The 14,231-nt window shown below is 55.7% G+C and overlaps 5 protein-coding genes across 5 annotated transcripts, besides 17 other annotated features; all 5 read right to left on the reverse strand.

Annotated features, from left to right (window-relative positions):
- Positions 1–243: 243 nt before the first annotated feature.
- Positions 244–262: a microsatellite.
- A 34-nt stretch (positions 263–296) lies between these two features.
- On the reverse strand, positions 297–2,303 carry TraAM80_01826 (putative threonine synthase; the record flags this gene model as incomplete). The annotated part of the gene is made up of 1 exon (XM_029378854.1): positions 297–2,303. The coding sequence occupies one exon, from the start codon at positions 2,301–2,303 to the stop codon at positions 297–299; it is 2,007 nt and encodes a 668-aa protein (XP_029241332.1).
- A 431-nt stretch (positions 2,304–2,734) lies between these two features.
- Positions 2,735–2,754: a microsatellite.
- Positions 2,755–2,934: 180 nt separating this feature from the next.
- Positions 2,935–2,969: a microsatellite.
- A 1-nt stretch (position 2,970) lies between these two features.
- Positions 2,971–2,993: a microsatellite.
- A 368-nt stretch (positions 2,994–3,361) lies between these two features.
- Positions 3,362–3,392: a microsatellite.
- A 145-nt stretch (positions 3,393–3,537) lies between these two features.
- Positions 3,538–3,563: a microsatellite.
- Positions 3,564–3,789: 226 nt separating this feature from the next.
- Positions 3,790–3,825: a microsatellite.
- Positions 3,826–4,065: 240 nt separating this feature from the next.
- Positions 4,066–4,116: a microsatellite.
- Positions 4,117–4,261: 145 nt separating this feature from the next.
- Positions 4,262–4,308: a microsatellite.
- A 452-nt stretch (positions 4,309–4,760) lies between these two features.
- TraAM80_01827 (inositol polyphosphate kinase-like protein) lies at positions 4,761–6,977 on the reverse strand (the record flags this gene model as incomplete). The annotated part of the gene is made up of 1 exon (XM_029378855.1): positions 4,761–6,977. The coding sequence occupies one exon, from the start codon at positions 6,975–6,977 to the stop codon at positions 4,761–4,763; it is 2,217 nt and encodes a 738-aa protein (XP_029241333.1).
- Positions 6,978–7,460: 483 nt separating this feature from the next.
- Positions 7,461–7,503: a sequence feature (A-rich).
- Positions 7,504–7,628: 125 nt separating this feature from the next.
- Positions 7,629–7,689: a microsatellite.
- A 57-nt stretch (positions 7,690–7,746) lies between these two features.
- Positions 7,747–7,810: a sequence feature (A-rich).
- Positions 7,811–7,894: 84 nt separating this feature from the next.
- Positions 7,895–7,923: a microsatellite.
- A 53-nt stretch (positions 7,924–7,976) lies between these two features.
- TraAM80_01828 (uncharacterized protein) lies at positions 7,977–9,401 on the reverse strand (the record flags this gene model as incomplete). Its single annotated transcript, XM_029378856.1, has 1 exon — positions 7,977–9,401. One exon carries the CDS (start codon positions 9,399–9,401, stop codon positions 7,977–7,979), a length of 1,425 nt encoding a protein of 474 aa, XP_029241334.1.
- A 581-nt stretch (positions 9,402–9,982) lies between these two features.
- Positions 9,983–10,050: a sequence feature (A-rich).
- Positions 10,051–10,101: 51 nt separating this feature from the next.
- Positions 10,102–10,128: a microsatellite.
- Positions 10,129–10,479: 351 nt separating this feature from the next.
- TraAM80_01829 (putative amino acid permease) lies at positions 10,480–12,324 on the reverse strand (the record flags this gene model as incomplete). Its single annotated transcript, XM_029378857.1, has 1 exon — positions 10,480–12,324. One exon carries the CDS (start codon positions 12,322–12,324, stop codon positions 10,480–10,482), a length of 1,845 nt encoding a protein of 614 aa, XP_029241335.1.
- A 188-nt stretch (positions 12,325–12,512) lies between these two features.
- Positions 12,513–12,562: a microsatellite.
- A 253-nt stretch (positions 12,563–12,815) lies between these two features.
- Positions 12,816–12,833: a microsatellite.
- Positions 12,834–12,852: 19 nt separating this feature from the next.
- Positions 12,853–13,713, reverse strand: TraAM80_01830 (proteasome alpha 3 subunit; the record flags this gene model as incomplete). The annotated part of the gene is made up of 1 exon (XM_029378858.1): positions 12,853–13,713. One exon carries the CDS (start codon positions 13,711–13,713, stop codon positions 12,853–12,855), a length of 861 nt encoding a protein of 286 aa, XP_029241336.1.
- Positions 13,714–14,231: the final 518 nt, after the last annotated feature.

The following is a 14,231-nucleotide window of genomic DNA, read 5'->3' on the forward strand; positions in this document are numbered from 1 at the left end:
TGGTGTTGGCAGAAAACAGGTGTGGCGGTGAAGGGGAGAGTTACACACGAGACCACAGTGGAGGAGACGTCGCGACCGTAAATGCCTGTTATTCACCTATTACTACTCCTAACAACAAGGGAACTAAAAACCCAAAGCCACCGGACGTGGAAGACGCGTCGAAAATAGAAAAAAAGATCAAATACAAAAAAAGACTCTTGGCCTAAAATAATTATCACCTTCTTTATACACACACCAATACACTATATATATATATATATATTCCTACGTGTGTCACCATTGGTTCCCTGTGCGACTCAGGCCGAATTGACGGTGACAAACTTCAGCAGCTCCTCCTCAACGCAGGATACGTCTGCCGCAAGGTCGCGGGGCGTCATTGTCTTTGTCTCTGCCACTGTCAGTGCGGCGTTCAGGGCAGGGTGAACGGCGACCTGCGGGCACTGGGCAAGAATCTCATTGTACAGCCCCCTGCAGGTCCGCACCGAGTCTTCTGCCGCCCCTTCGCCCGGCGTTTTTGCCATTCTTGTTGAAATGTCGTGCGCCATATCTTCCCCCCGCAGCGCACGTAGCACCGAACCAGGGAATTTTGCCCAGTGGGCGGTGCTCGCAATGACCAGCGGGCGCGGCGCCACGCCGTGCTCCAGTTGGAACAGGCGAAATTGCCGCGCCGCGAAGACAGCAACGGCGGTGTGCGGATCCAGCAGGCGGCCGGCGGAGGCCTCGTAGACCGCCTTTATAGTGGCGGCGCACTCCTGCTCGGTGCAGCGGGCAGACCAAAACTCCTTCCGCATGACGGCCAGCGCGTCCCCCTCCAAGGCAAAGTGCCCCTCCGTCTCGAGGCGACGCATCTGCGCTGCCACAAACGCCGCGTCGCCGTCGGCAAGCAAAAAGAGAAACCTCTCCACGTTGGAGGCCTTCAGAATGTCAATGGAGGGTGACGCCGTCGGCACCAGCCGTCGCTGGCGGACGTCGTAGTGGCCGGTCCGCACAAACTCAAAGAGCACGTCGTTGCAGTTGGAGGCCACTACCAGCGTGCCCAGCGACAGCCCCATGCGCTTCGCAAGGAAGGCAGCGAGGATGTTGCCAAAGTTCCCGCACGGCACCACGACGTCGAGTGGGTCGCCCAGCCGTAGCTGCCGCTGCTGCACAAAGTGGCGATACGCCCAAAAGTAATACACCACTTGCGGAATAAGACGTCCCCAGTTGATGCTGTTGGCAGAGGACAACCGGACGCCAGCGTCTCCCCACAGCCGCTGCGCCAGGGACCGGTTCGCGAACAAGTGTTTCACGGTGGACTGGCAAAAATCAAAATCCGACTTCACCCCATACACCCGCACGGAGGCCCCATCGTCATACGACAACATTTGAATTTGTTGCACTGGAGACACGCCGTGAAGGGGGTAAAGCACCATGACGCGGCTAGGGCTTCCGGCGTTCACAAAACCACTAATAGCGGCCACCCCCGTATCGCCGGACGTCGCGGTAAGAATTATGTACGAGGGTGGGGCAGCGTGGCAGGCGTGTGCTGTGGCAATGTCAAAGTAACGGGGGAAGAGTTGCAGGGCAAAGTCCTTGAAGGCGGCTGTGGGTCCATGGTACAGCTCCAGCAGCGACATGCCACTCCAATGGATGTCGGGTGCCGCAGCTACGCCTGCGTCAGCCGCGGCGGGGTGCGGAGTTCCAGCGGCATTCGCGCCCCCGTCCAGGAGCAAGGGTGTGACAGGGCACACATTGCCCCGCCCACTCCACCGAGCAGGGGCGTACGCCTCGGCGAGCAGCATGTGCAGCGTCGCTGGCTGCATGGTGGCGTCCACGAGCCGCTCCAGCACAAGCTGCGCCCCCTCAACGTAGCTCAACGCAGGATTTGTGCAAAAGTAGCGCAGCTGCGACGCCGTCATTTTCGGGATGCGCCGCAAGCTGTAGAGGCCGCTGTCCGGCGCCAGACCGTTCCGCACAACCGTCAGGAACGTGGTTGACATGTCTATTGCACCGCGCGTTGAGGTGAACCGGCGCCCGTCAAGCAGAGACGTCACCTCCTCCACAACCTCCGCCGTGGTGCTCGTGGGGGTCCAGAAAAAGCGACAGTCGTACGGCACCGCTTGTGGGCTCACAAGCGGCGCGTCATGTGCCTCAAGAAGCAGGCGAAACGAGGACGCCGCCGCTGCCGCCGCCGCACCTTCTTTCTTGGCTTCATGTGGCGGGTGCAACGTGAATCGCGTGGGGACATACGCGGCCAACAGGGCGCGCTCCACATCTTCCCTGGCGGCGACCGGGGCCGATCCGGTCACATGGAGGAGAATCATAGGGGGCAGGGTGATGCTTCCACGCAGCGTGGTTTTTCCACTGCGCACTCGCTTCTTAAGGGCTCTGCGGCACTAACGCGGTGGCACGCAACGGCAAGGTGTGTTTCCGGGGTGGGGGCAGCGTAAGTAAGAGGCAAATAAGAAGAAAGAAAAGAGGCACGACGGCGCAAAAAAAAAAAACACCTAGTGTCCCCCGCCGACGCCACCACGCCGAGACGTACCCACGAAGATAGAGGGAGGGCGAGCGGGACCGGCAGATGGGGCAAGACACGGCACACGCACAGCACGCAGAACAGTAACAAAACTGAGTGAATGAGTGAAGACAGACACAAGCAAAGCGGCGCCGCGGCGCCATAGCCACGCAGTCCACGGCGATTGCTGGGCTGGCAGCACGTATCCTGGACGAGCAACTCCCACACTCCGCTGCCTCCTTTTTTTTTCTTTTTTTTTTCCGTCGCCTTCTCGTTTCCTGCAACCCCCACGTCCTTCCCTGAAGCGGCGCAAAAAAAAAAGCCACACACACACATATCAGCATTACTTTCAAGCTTCCCACCGTGAAACGCGAAGCAACGACTACTTCTCACGCGTGGGACGATGTGCCTGGCCGAGACCGCGTCCTCACACTCTACACACAAACAAACAAACAAAAAAACAAACAAACAAACAGTGCATGCATGCATGCATGTATGCGTTTGGTGGTGGTGGAGCACAAACATGAAAAGACAAACCGTTTTGATTTTTTGTGTCCGGTATCCCTATCAATGCAGAGATTTATCTCCCAATTACTCACTCAAACACATATACACGCAGACGGAATAATAAGAAGTAGCAGAAAGAAACGAGTTCTTAAAGCATAATGCAATGATAACCGGGCTCTCGCTGTGGACTGACAAAATGGCCGTCGTTAGGGTTGTGCAACCGCTGGCTCTCCCTCCAGGCGGGGGCTCTTGGCAGCAGTGATAATAGCAGTCATGATAATAGTGTTCATAGAAGTATAAGCAGAATAATTCCACTTACGCCGCCCTCTGAATGCGGTATTCATAGATGCATATATTAGTAAAAAAGAAAAAAAAAGAAAAAACAAACAAACCACGTTACAGCTAAAGAAGCGGCCGGAACTGAGGAGGAGAGGCGTTACCATCTACATGACCTTTATAGGGTCGGACGCTGCCCTCCACAGCCTCCTATTATGGGCGCAGGGGCGAAAGACACACCCACACCCCTCTCCAAGAGTAACAAACAAACAAGTTAAACAAACAACTACTGTAGGAGAAAAGAAGAGGGAGGAAACAAACCACGAAACCAACAATAACAACCGCAGTTAAACCCCCCCCTCCGTAGAAGCAGTAGTGGTAGTGCTAATCGCAACCGGTGCCAGGTGTAGGCATCTCCCCTCCCCCACCCTCGTGTATTTGCCGTGTCGGTGGTGAATGGGGATGGCCCACATCTGTCTGCATGCGTTTTTGCAGCCACCCGTATTTTTGCGTCTCTCTCTCTCTCTCTCCCTCCTCCCCTTTCACTCACGGGCCACACAACGCCCCCACTCCACATGCCCTACACAGACTAGGGGGGGGGGATAAACGTATAAATAGACATGCATGCATATTTACATCCAATTTGCATCCCCGTCGGCGCCACTTCACGCAGGGATGCGTGCATCCTTCAATTATTTCTACCTTCTCCCCCTTGCGATGAAAGCCAACAACAACAAATAAAAGCTCTTCCTCGTTTTCAACGTTCTCTCCTTTTAATAATAATAATAATATATATATATATATATATGATATATATATATATACATATGTATGTATATGTTCACCTTTCTCTCTCCGCACTTCCCCCCCCCTCCCTCCCTCACCCAATCACCTCGGCCTCGTTTTACAAACCTCAGCAACAGCGGCAACAACAGGAGCAAAAAAGACACCTTCTTTGTTAGTGTTATTTTAGAGAAGTGACACTTTTTGTTTTTGTTTCTTTTTTAACTGCCTATTTTTATTTTCTTTTTCGGGGGGAAAAAAAAAACAACTTCTTCGTCCGCTTGTCTTCGCCACTCGTCGGTGCCCCCGCGCCTCCTCTCCCCGTGTGGGTCCTGCCTGCTGCGGGTGGAGGGCGAGAGCCATGGGGCGACGGCGGCATCCGCACAGCCCGGTGCCACAAAGCGACAAAAACCGGGGCGTGAAGGGAGTATTAAAGAACAAAAAAAAAAAGAAATGAGTGGAGGGGAGGAAAGCCGGAAAAAAAGCTAGATGAGTTCTGCCAACTGCACGCATGCGTCGCCACTAACCCAATAGCGGGTGTGAAAAACTACATGCACGGGAGTTCATCCAATTTGTGGTCCCTTTCCTTCCTCTTCGTTGACCGCATCTTTTTTATTACTATTATTATGATTGCTGGACTTTAGTTTCTTCGCACGTCCCCGTTACCAGCGGGAGTTCCCTGCCGTCGGTGCCTGCCGCCTCAGGCGAGTATGTCAAGCAGCGTGTCAAGGGCCTTGATATACCCATCGTCCCGCTCGTACGCAGCCTCGGGGTCGCCGCCGCGCTGCAGCTCCTCCCGCTCGTACGTGAAGGCAAAATCCACCATCACGATCCGCGAGGAGAGCAGCGGCCGGTCGGCGTCGTACACAAACAGCAGCGAAGAGGTGAAGAAGCGAAAGACGTCTTGTTGCATGAAAGCCAACCGCAGCCGCCGCAGCTGCTTGCAAAAGTTGTGCCGGAGGCGTTTGCTATATTGCATGAAACGCAAGATCGTCTCTCGCAGCTCCTCTAGCGTCATCTTTCGCCCCGCCATCTTTGACTGTGTCTCGTACTGCTGCGTATCGGGACACCACTGCTTCATCCCCGCCAGCCGCACCCCGTGCTGCATCGAGGTCGACAACGCTGCCTTGCGCACCTTGCTGTGCAGCTTCGCCTCGGGCGGATTCATCCCGTACTGGCGACTCCCCATCTTTATGTCAAGAATGCAGGGGCGGACAAAGCCGTTGCACAAATCCTCCAGCACTATCATCTGCCGAAGCTTCTTTTCATTTTCGCTTGCCATTGCCGTTGACGTTGCTGTTGCCGTTGCCTCGGCCTGACTGGTGGCAAATTTGCCCTCACCCTGCTCGGTGGCGGGGGGGAAGGCAGGCTCCCCGCCTTTGCTCCTACACGGATCGCCCTCAAGCCACACGCAGCGACGGCCGAGGTACCGCGGAGTAAATGGGACGAGTGGGACAAGCACATCCCAATGTCGCCCCCCGCGCACTGCCGCTGCCGTGTTCGTGCCCCGCGGGCCCTCACCCCCGATGCCAAAGGCGCCGCTCACGCCACCACCACCGGCCCGCATGCCGCGTCCACTGCGCGCCGTGGAAAGGGAGCCGCGGCGCCGGCACCACCACCACATGTCCCAGTGCACCGGGACGGAGGCCTTCTGCTCCAAACTTTGGCTGCCGTCGCCTTCCCCGCTGTCACCGCGCTGATCGCCCCCACCGACCTCCGCAACCTCACTGCTGCCGTCCGAAGCGGAGGAGGCGGAGGAGGCGGAGGAGGTGGAGGTGGAGGTGGAGGCGGAGGCGGAGGAGGAGGAGGATGTACTGTAGTAGTACGCGTCTAGCAGCTCTCGATGGCGCCAGACGTATTCCTGAACGGGCTTCAACATCTCGTAGAAGCGTTCCTCGCGCTTCGAGCATGACTCCTTCATAAACACCCCACCCTCCACGATGGCCAGATGGTGGCCGCCGACAGACCCTGCGATGTTGATAACTGGCTCCAGGACGTTATCAACCCGCACCGTCGTCGCCCCGGTCCCACCGGCCCCCAACACGCCAGACGCCGTCGTCGGACGCGCATTCACGACGCGCCGGCGACGTACCTCACCACCTCCTCCGGCTTCCCTCCCAGAAGCTTCCGGCTGAAAAAGACGAGCCCAATTTTTCCTAATTTTCTTAAACTGCTGCTGCTTCTGCGGCGACCGCCCCGAGGGCTCAACGAAGCCATCACTGTTGTACTTGGGAAGCGGGTGAAGGTCGGCGCACAGGCCGCTGCCCACTAGGCCCTCCCGCGATGACGATAACTCCTTCGTGCTGCTGTCCTCAGGCCCATGCTCCGGGTGCCTCTGTGTTTCGCCAGCCGAAATCGTCTCGTCCCGGGCAAATGCCGTCGTCGTCGTGACACTGTCAGTGTCGGTCCGCACCGCGTTTATCCTGCCGCGGGTTGCCGCCTCCGCACTAACGTAGTCGTAGTAATCGTCGTCATCGCCTAAGAGGTGCGTTGCCCGCAAGCTGCCTGACCACCGCTTTCTTGCATCTACGCAGGTACTGTTCTCACTCTGCGGCGGCCGCGCTTCGCCACCGCCACCGTCGTCATGGTTGGCGCCCGACGCACCTCTCTGCAGGGGCTCAGCAAACACGGTGTTGATGACACTACTACAACTAAGACTGACATTAACAACCCCACCCGTGTGATCGTCGCGTAGCGTCGCCTCGTCAGAGCTCTTGTAGCCATCATCCTCCTCATCGTCGCTGGCCGCTGCAAAGTGGTTTCGCCGGCTCAGCTTGGGCAACACGAAGGTCGGTGACTCCGGGATGGGGCCGACGTCCGGCGTCTTGGAAAGCAGCGGCAGGACTCCCGCCGCGGCGTCACCGTCCCCTTCCAGCGACCGCTGCTGGAAGGAGCTCTCCTCCGTCTCGCGCCGCATGGCTGCCCGGAGGAGCTAGGAGCGTGAGACAAACAGGAGCGGAAGCAAACGGGTCCCGCGGCTTCGTTCTTCCGCTACGTCTTGTTATTTGTTTGTTTGTGTGAACGCGCACACACACACACAGCGCACGCACGGTCGCTGTGTGTGTAGCAATAAACTTCACACCCTCTGCAGAGGCAGTGTGACAAGAGAAAAGAGGCCGAAGGAGAAATGGAACGGCGGCGCGGTGACCATACAGAAGAAGGCAAAAGCAAAGGAAAACAGGCACGTGCGCACCACAAAATGGCAACGAAGCTGCATACTTATTATATAAACACAAACGTCCTTTTGTATACGCACTCCCTGCTCCTCAAGTGTTTCTCCCCACACCCCTTTTGCACAGCAGGTCCCCCGTCCCCGTCCCCGTCCCACACACGCAATTGCGCCGCCTCAGAGCCTCAACAGAACCATAGAAAACCAACGCAATCCAGAAGGAAACGGAGCAAAAAAAAACAAAACAAAAACAACACAAACATACACACACACATCTGTCGGCAAGATGTGGCCTCGCACCTGCAGCGTGACGTTGCAGGATTGTGTCCACTCATTGCCACCTGCCCCTGTCTTCATCGACGTGTTATCCGTTAGCTACATCTAATGTGCGGGGAGGGCATATATATATATATATAATTACATTACATATAGCTGTATATATGTGTACATTATACATCTACTGTGGTGACGGCAATAAACACACCGGAGGGGGGAGGCAGAAAAACCAGAGGCATTGAAAAAAAACAAAACAAAAACAAAACGAGCAAACATCAATCAAAGAAGAACTATACAAAAAAAAAATCGTAAATTATACATGTTTTCGGAATCTCCTCACCTATGTATAGAACTCAATAGTTATAGCTATACGTAGGAAATAACGCAACTAGATAGAAAAAGATATATATATATATATGAGAGAGAGAGAAGAGGCAAAGGAGATTGCAGGGGAAGTATGGGACAACCCCTTTAACGCTGAGGACTTCCTATTCTTCCCACAGCAGTGCCCCTCACAGTGCCCCTCTCACTCCTCCCGTTTTCACACCTGTCCTCAGCCGATACGCTGGCCATATGTCCTGTCGCCGCTGGTATCATGCCTTCCCCTACCAGTGCCGTGGTCGCCTCTTGCCTACTCAGCGGCTGCTTCGACAGGCGAAAACAACTGTTCACCTCATGAACGGCAGTTCGAGGACTTTTTACGTGGAGAAAATCTCGGCTGGCGGGGCGTAGCTCAACCAGCGGGTGCATCTCATGATAGCGTGACAGAAGCGAAAGTTCGCGGAAGATGCGGGCATGACGGACAAGTGCCATCTTTTCCTCCGGGCCGGACGCAGTTGCCTCCGCGAGGTCGTCAACCATTCGCTGAAAGGAGACCGTCAACAACGTATCACGGAGACGCTGCGCCGCGTGTGCTATCGTGGGCGATGGGCAACGTGGGCTTCTGTCACGTGCCTCTGCTACTGTGTCGGCCACCGTGGATGACAAGGTTACTGACGGCACTTCATGGGACGAGGCATGCGGCGATATTGATGTGCGTCCTCCACCGGGGGTGGCCCTGCCACCTTCCCCTACCACCACCTCCGCCATCGTGCTTGTCGCCTCCGCCTTGACGACTGCCGGCGCGGGTTTCACGATTGGGGAGGGTGCTGATGTTGGGGCGGGGGACGAGGCAGGGGCTGTGCCCCTGGAAGAAGAGGCTTCCACTCTGGAGGTGTCTCCAGCACCACCGTCGTCATCCTGCAGCGTTCCCTCCAGACACACTGGCCGCGTCCCCCACTTCTTCAGCCTCAGTTGCTGCGCCGGCACTGAGAGCAGCTCGCCACTCTGACGGGCACCCGGCGGCCGCAGCACACCGTGTCTGCACACCGCATTGCCGAGCGGAAACGAGTATTCCTGGGCCAGGCGACACACCGCAAAGTTTTCGCTGTGTAACACGTGCTTTGGCATCATCTCCTCTGTTGGTCGCGGCAAACGCACGAGGCCAAATTCATCCTTCTTGATGAACCGCCAGCGATGCTGCATCAATGTGCAGCTCGACTGCCACAACGTTGATGTAAGTGAATCAGGGCGCCGCGGGGACACGGGCAAGGACGGCAGCCTCATCTGGGCCGAGAACCCTAATGCCCGGAGTGCCTTGCGGCCCCGCCACCCCTCCCCTGTCGTATGAAAATACGCAGGAGGCAAAGTTGAGGCTACAGTCTTGCAGAACGGCGGTGAGACGGCGGCTGCCTCGGCTGCAACGTGGAGCGTAAAGTACGGGGCTGAAGTAGGCCCGTGAACGATGTACTCGCGGGACTGCCTCATGTTGTACGGGGCTGGGCTACGAGGTGCGTCCGTGCGTGGTAGTTGCCCTCTCGCTGTGCCGCTTTCGGGCTGTTCCTCCGCGGCTCTCATTACTTCCTCTGCGAAGAGCCGTGAGTGAGTGAGTAAGAGGAGGAGGGAAAAAGAGAGAAATATAAAAAGAAAGGGATCAGCAAGATTGCCGCAAGATGGCAGACGCAGGGGGAGCCTCCCGTGCTCGCCTCGGTGGCAGCAACGGCAGTAGCGTGACGGGCGACCGCCATCCCCTCTCGGAGGATCTACCACCACACAAATTACCAAACGCGCATCACACACGGGCCAACAGTTATTCGAGCTCGAGTCAAATGGTGGCTTAGCGGTTTAAATTTATTAATCGCCTTACTTTGCTCTCTTTAACACCCCTGTCATGACTCTTCTTCTTATTTCCTTTCCATCCTTAACACACTCTGCATTAAATCTTACACTCGCTCCAAGTTACATAATATGCTCCTTTTTTTTCCCCCCTTCTTCTTTTCCTTCTTGGATGCATATAAATTCCCCCAAATACCCCGGAACAGTGTTTTGTGTCATCATCTGCCGATATATTTCACGTCCCACACCTCTATACGTCTGCCTGCATTTCCATTTCTCTCTAGTCTCGAGCCCCCACACAAGCACAGCTTGAAAGACAACGTAAAAACAAAAAAAAAGCCAACTAAACAATAAACAAGAAGAAAAAAAAAACAATCAAATAAAAAAAAAAGTGAAAAGAGACAGGTACACACCACAACGACACACATCGTAAAGATAACATTATATATTATATGTATTATATATATATTGTCAGGCTAACAGCGGTGCTGTTTGGGGATTTAACCGTGCTCACCCCTCTGATTCCCGCATGTTAATCAGCGAATACAAGCGGTGACAACAGCACCAGGACGCCTCATAACGTAGCCACAGCCGTGCCTGTGCACAAAGGCAAAAGAGGAGACAACAACATGGCGTCTGGCGTGCAAAGTGGGGCAGCCCATACCTCCACTCCGCGAAAAACGTAGTGACGCAGAAGCGGCGCGTGGCAGAAAAGATAACATGTGTGTATGCGTCTGCGAAGGTCCATATGTGGCCCTTCAAAACGTCCGCGTGTACCCGACGTTTTTTTTTTTTGTACTGATATATGTAGTGCCGCCCGCTAGCCTGAGAACCCGCGCCTCTCACTGTCGGGATGGGCCAGCCGCCTCTCATCACTGTTGCCGTCACCGTTTAAGAACTCGCGGACGCCAGTGATCTCACGGTGCATGTCAAATGTGGACATCGCTGCTGTTGGAGGCGAGCAACCAAACTTGTTCTTGCCAAACTCATCCATAGGCTCTGCCGTGACTCTCTCCGCTGTAGACAATTCCTCTCCTTCGGTCGGCGACGGAAGAGCCGTGGGGAAAATGCCCAGGAGGCGCTCCCCGTGGCGATCGGGGTGGCCGTCGTTGTAGAAGATGCCGCGGCCAATCTCGTGGCCCTCCCCGTTGCTGTCGGCGGAGTTGTTATCGTCATCGGAGACCTCGCAGTTCACAATAACGCCCTGGAAGCCGTTGCGAGCGATGTAGCGGCAGTACAGGTACGACCCACCGCTCCCTACGATGAGGAAGCAGACCACCGACAACCCGATCGGGAGAGACACCATGGCGGAAACGATGGCGGCGGCAATGCAAAAAATGGCTGATGGCGCGAGACACATAGCGGCGGCAGCCGTGTTGCATGGCAGGGCATAGGGCCGCGGCAGATTTGGGTGATCGATGCGCAGCTTAATGAGTGAGGCGTAGATAAGCAGCATGCGCAGACAGTAGAGGGACTGGCACATCGCCACCACCTCCCCAAAGTCCATGGAAATGCAGAAAATCATTGTCACCGTCGAGTTGAGCAGAATGGCAGGTATCGGCGTGCCAATGGTGGGGTGGTAGTACCCAATGATGCGTGAGATCTTCTTGGGAAACATCTCCATCGTACCCATGCCCGCCAGCAACCGGCTGGTGCAGCACATCGACGTCAGCGTAAAGCCCAGCCCACTTACGATGGCCCCAGCAAACAAGTAGTACTTAAGCCACTCACCTGAAATAATAAGGGCAATCTGTGGCCAGCGCCCTGCCTGCCACTCCGACCAGTTCTGATGTGGTCCAAGCGCGCTGACGCCAGCCAGCATGGGAAGGAGGTACGCAATGTAGGAGGAGAACATAAGCGGTATCATCATCCGTGGGAAGGTCGTGCGCGGGTTCGACACCTCCTCCACCATGGCCCCCGCGTTCTCAATGTTCGCGTAGTTCCACGTCACCATGCTGAGAAAGGATGGCCAGTCAATACTGGAAAAATCCACGTGGGAAATGGCCTTACCATCAAGACCATGCGTAAAAATTTGCTGAAACGACAATATCAGAAACGGCATCATCGCGATCACGCACACAACCACGCAGGCTGAGCCAACAATCTCGACACCGGCACAGTTGAGAATACAACAAAACGCAATCACCCCAATCTTCACCCCAATCTCCCCGCCCTTGTTCAGTACCAGCAGCCCATCCACGTACTCGGAGGTAAGGCTGGGGTACGTCGCATTGCCCACAAACGTGATGAACACGGTCGAGATAATGCACATAAACGACACGGAGGCAGGGAAGGCGGCGTTGACCCACATGAGGATGCCCGAGTTGCTTGGCACAGCTGTGGAGAGTTCCGCCACCGCCAGTCCAGTCGGCAGAGACCAGATCCAGGGCAGTATAAGGCACACCACCAGCGTCACCAGCGGACCCGCCGCCCCAACAGTGTCCTCAAAGCCGTAGCCGCCACCAAAGCAATTGGCGAACATCAAGGCGAAGAGGCCAACAAACCCAATGGAGCCGCGATGGGCGACTGCCTCACCGGCCCGCTGCACCCAGTCGGGTCGCCGGATAACCTCCAGCGTGCGCCTCAGGTTTGGATGGAAAATGGGCTCCACATTTTGACGCCGCCGCACCAACGTCTGAAAGTTGGACTCCGCCGAGTGGGACATTGCCACCTGTTTCCCGCGCCTCTGCGGTAATTTTCACTGGTATCCAGGCACAGCACACACACACACAGCGAGAAAACTGTGGGCAAATATACGCTTCTGGATAAATAAATTTTGGACCCCACCCTGCCCTGAAAAATAATTATCCGTCACCGTCTATCAGTTTATCTGCTCGCCCTGACCTCCACTTCCTCCTCCTCTCTCACACACACTAACTAACCCTCTCTCTCTCCCTCTCCTCACACCCCACGTACCTTTGTGTTTGCTTGCGCTAAAGCCGCGACTTTAGTTTAATCGAAGTAAAACGCACCTTTTCCTTGGCAAGGCACATACACACAGAGATATAAAAAGAGAAAAAAGAAGAAACGAGAGGGGATTTGCTTTGCATGCATGGCCTACGACGTAGTCGCAAAGTTTTTTTTTTTTTAAAAAAAATTAGTTTTCTCTTCTTGTTCCGTTGACTTTGTGTCACTGTCCATTCCCCTATCATTTAGTCTCTCTCTCTCTCTCTCACCTCCACATCCACCCCGCTCAGGCGGATGCCAGTCGTTGCGCCTTCTGCTTTTCCTTTTCCGCCTCCGCCGCCTCCTCCGCCTCACGCTGGCGGTTTGCTTCTGCTATCAGCGGCCGTAGGTCCTCCTCTGTCAGAATCTTGAACTCTGTCACAGTCCTTGGCAGTGTGTTGTAGGGGTCCAACAACCGCTGCGTGGCGGGCGCCGGCACCTTGTGCAGGACGGCCACCTCCAGGCGCTCTCCCGACAGCTTGACGGTGTCCATTGTCTTTCCAAGCACGCGCAGGCAGAGCACAATACCCTCGTCTAGCGTGAGCTCCGGCTTCCAGTCCCGCTTGAGCAGCGTTTGGGCCACCTGGTCGTTCTGACCAATGGCGTAGGCGTGCCAGGTGTTGTAGTTGCCGCTGGTGTCAGTGTGGTACAGTTGGTACCCGTGGTGGCGATCCCACCCAGCCAAGAGGAAGGAAACCCCAAATGGACGGACACCGCCGTACTGCGTGTACAACTGCTTCTCATCGCACACCAGCCGGCAGAGGTCTTCCGCAGCCATGGGCTCCTGGTACGTGTAGTAGTGCCGATTCGCGCTAAGACGGGCGAGGTTGAGGAGGGCATAGGCGTCGGAGGTAACCCCGGCCACGCTGCAGCCGAGGTGGTCGGCAATCTTGTACACCTTGTCCCCGCTGATGTTCTTGTCCTCCATGTTCTCCGAGTCAAAGAGGCTGTTCTGCACCCCCTTCTCGGCGCCCAGTACAACACCGCCGGAGGTGAGAATACCAATAACAGTACCGGCCTGCGAAATTGCTTCCTCCGCGTACTCCACCTGATACAGACGGCCCTCAGGGGAAAAGGTGGTGGTGCGGCTGTCGTAGCGCGACGACATCTCCTCTGCGGCAAAAAAAAAATAATAAGCGAACTTTGACCCGCACTGTCCCTCCCCTCTTCTGCCTTTGCTTCCCTTGACCCACTCGCTGCTGTCGTAGTCGCTGCCTTTCCTCTTTTAAGGGGTTTCACGTTGCGTCGACTCCCCCCTTTTCCTTCTTTATTCCTGCTGTGCACGAGCCAAAAGAACTGCGCAGCAGTAATGTGTGTAAAAATATAAATATTTGTGCGTGTGCGTGAGTGTTTTTGTTCTTGCTGGTGAACCCTGCACCCGCCCACCAGAGAGTGGAAGCAAACACAAGGAATACGGAGTCAGCGAGTGACAGGGGGAGAAAACGGCGGAACAGCAAACCAACAACAAACATCAGCGGCTACTCTCTCCCTCCGTCATCAGGCAGTCAAAAGTAAATGACACGCACGCACGCACACACGTGTGGCGGGAGTGTGTTGTGGCGCAAAGGGAGGCAGGCAAGAGGGGTTCGCGTGCAGCGTCAGCACCAAAACACAAGCACACCAATC

This window comes from Trypanosoma rangeli (genome assembly GCF_003719475.1).
Source record: "Trypanosoma rangeli strain AM80 chromosome Unknown Tra_15.4_contig_00039, whole genome shotgun sequence".
Taxonomy (NCBI): Eukaryota; Euglenozoa; class Kinetoplastea; order Trypanosomatida; family Trypanosomatidae; genus Trypanosoma; species Trypanosoma rangeli.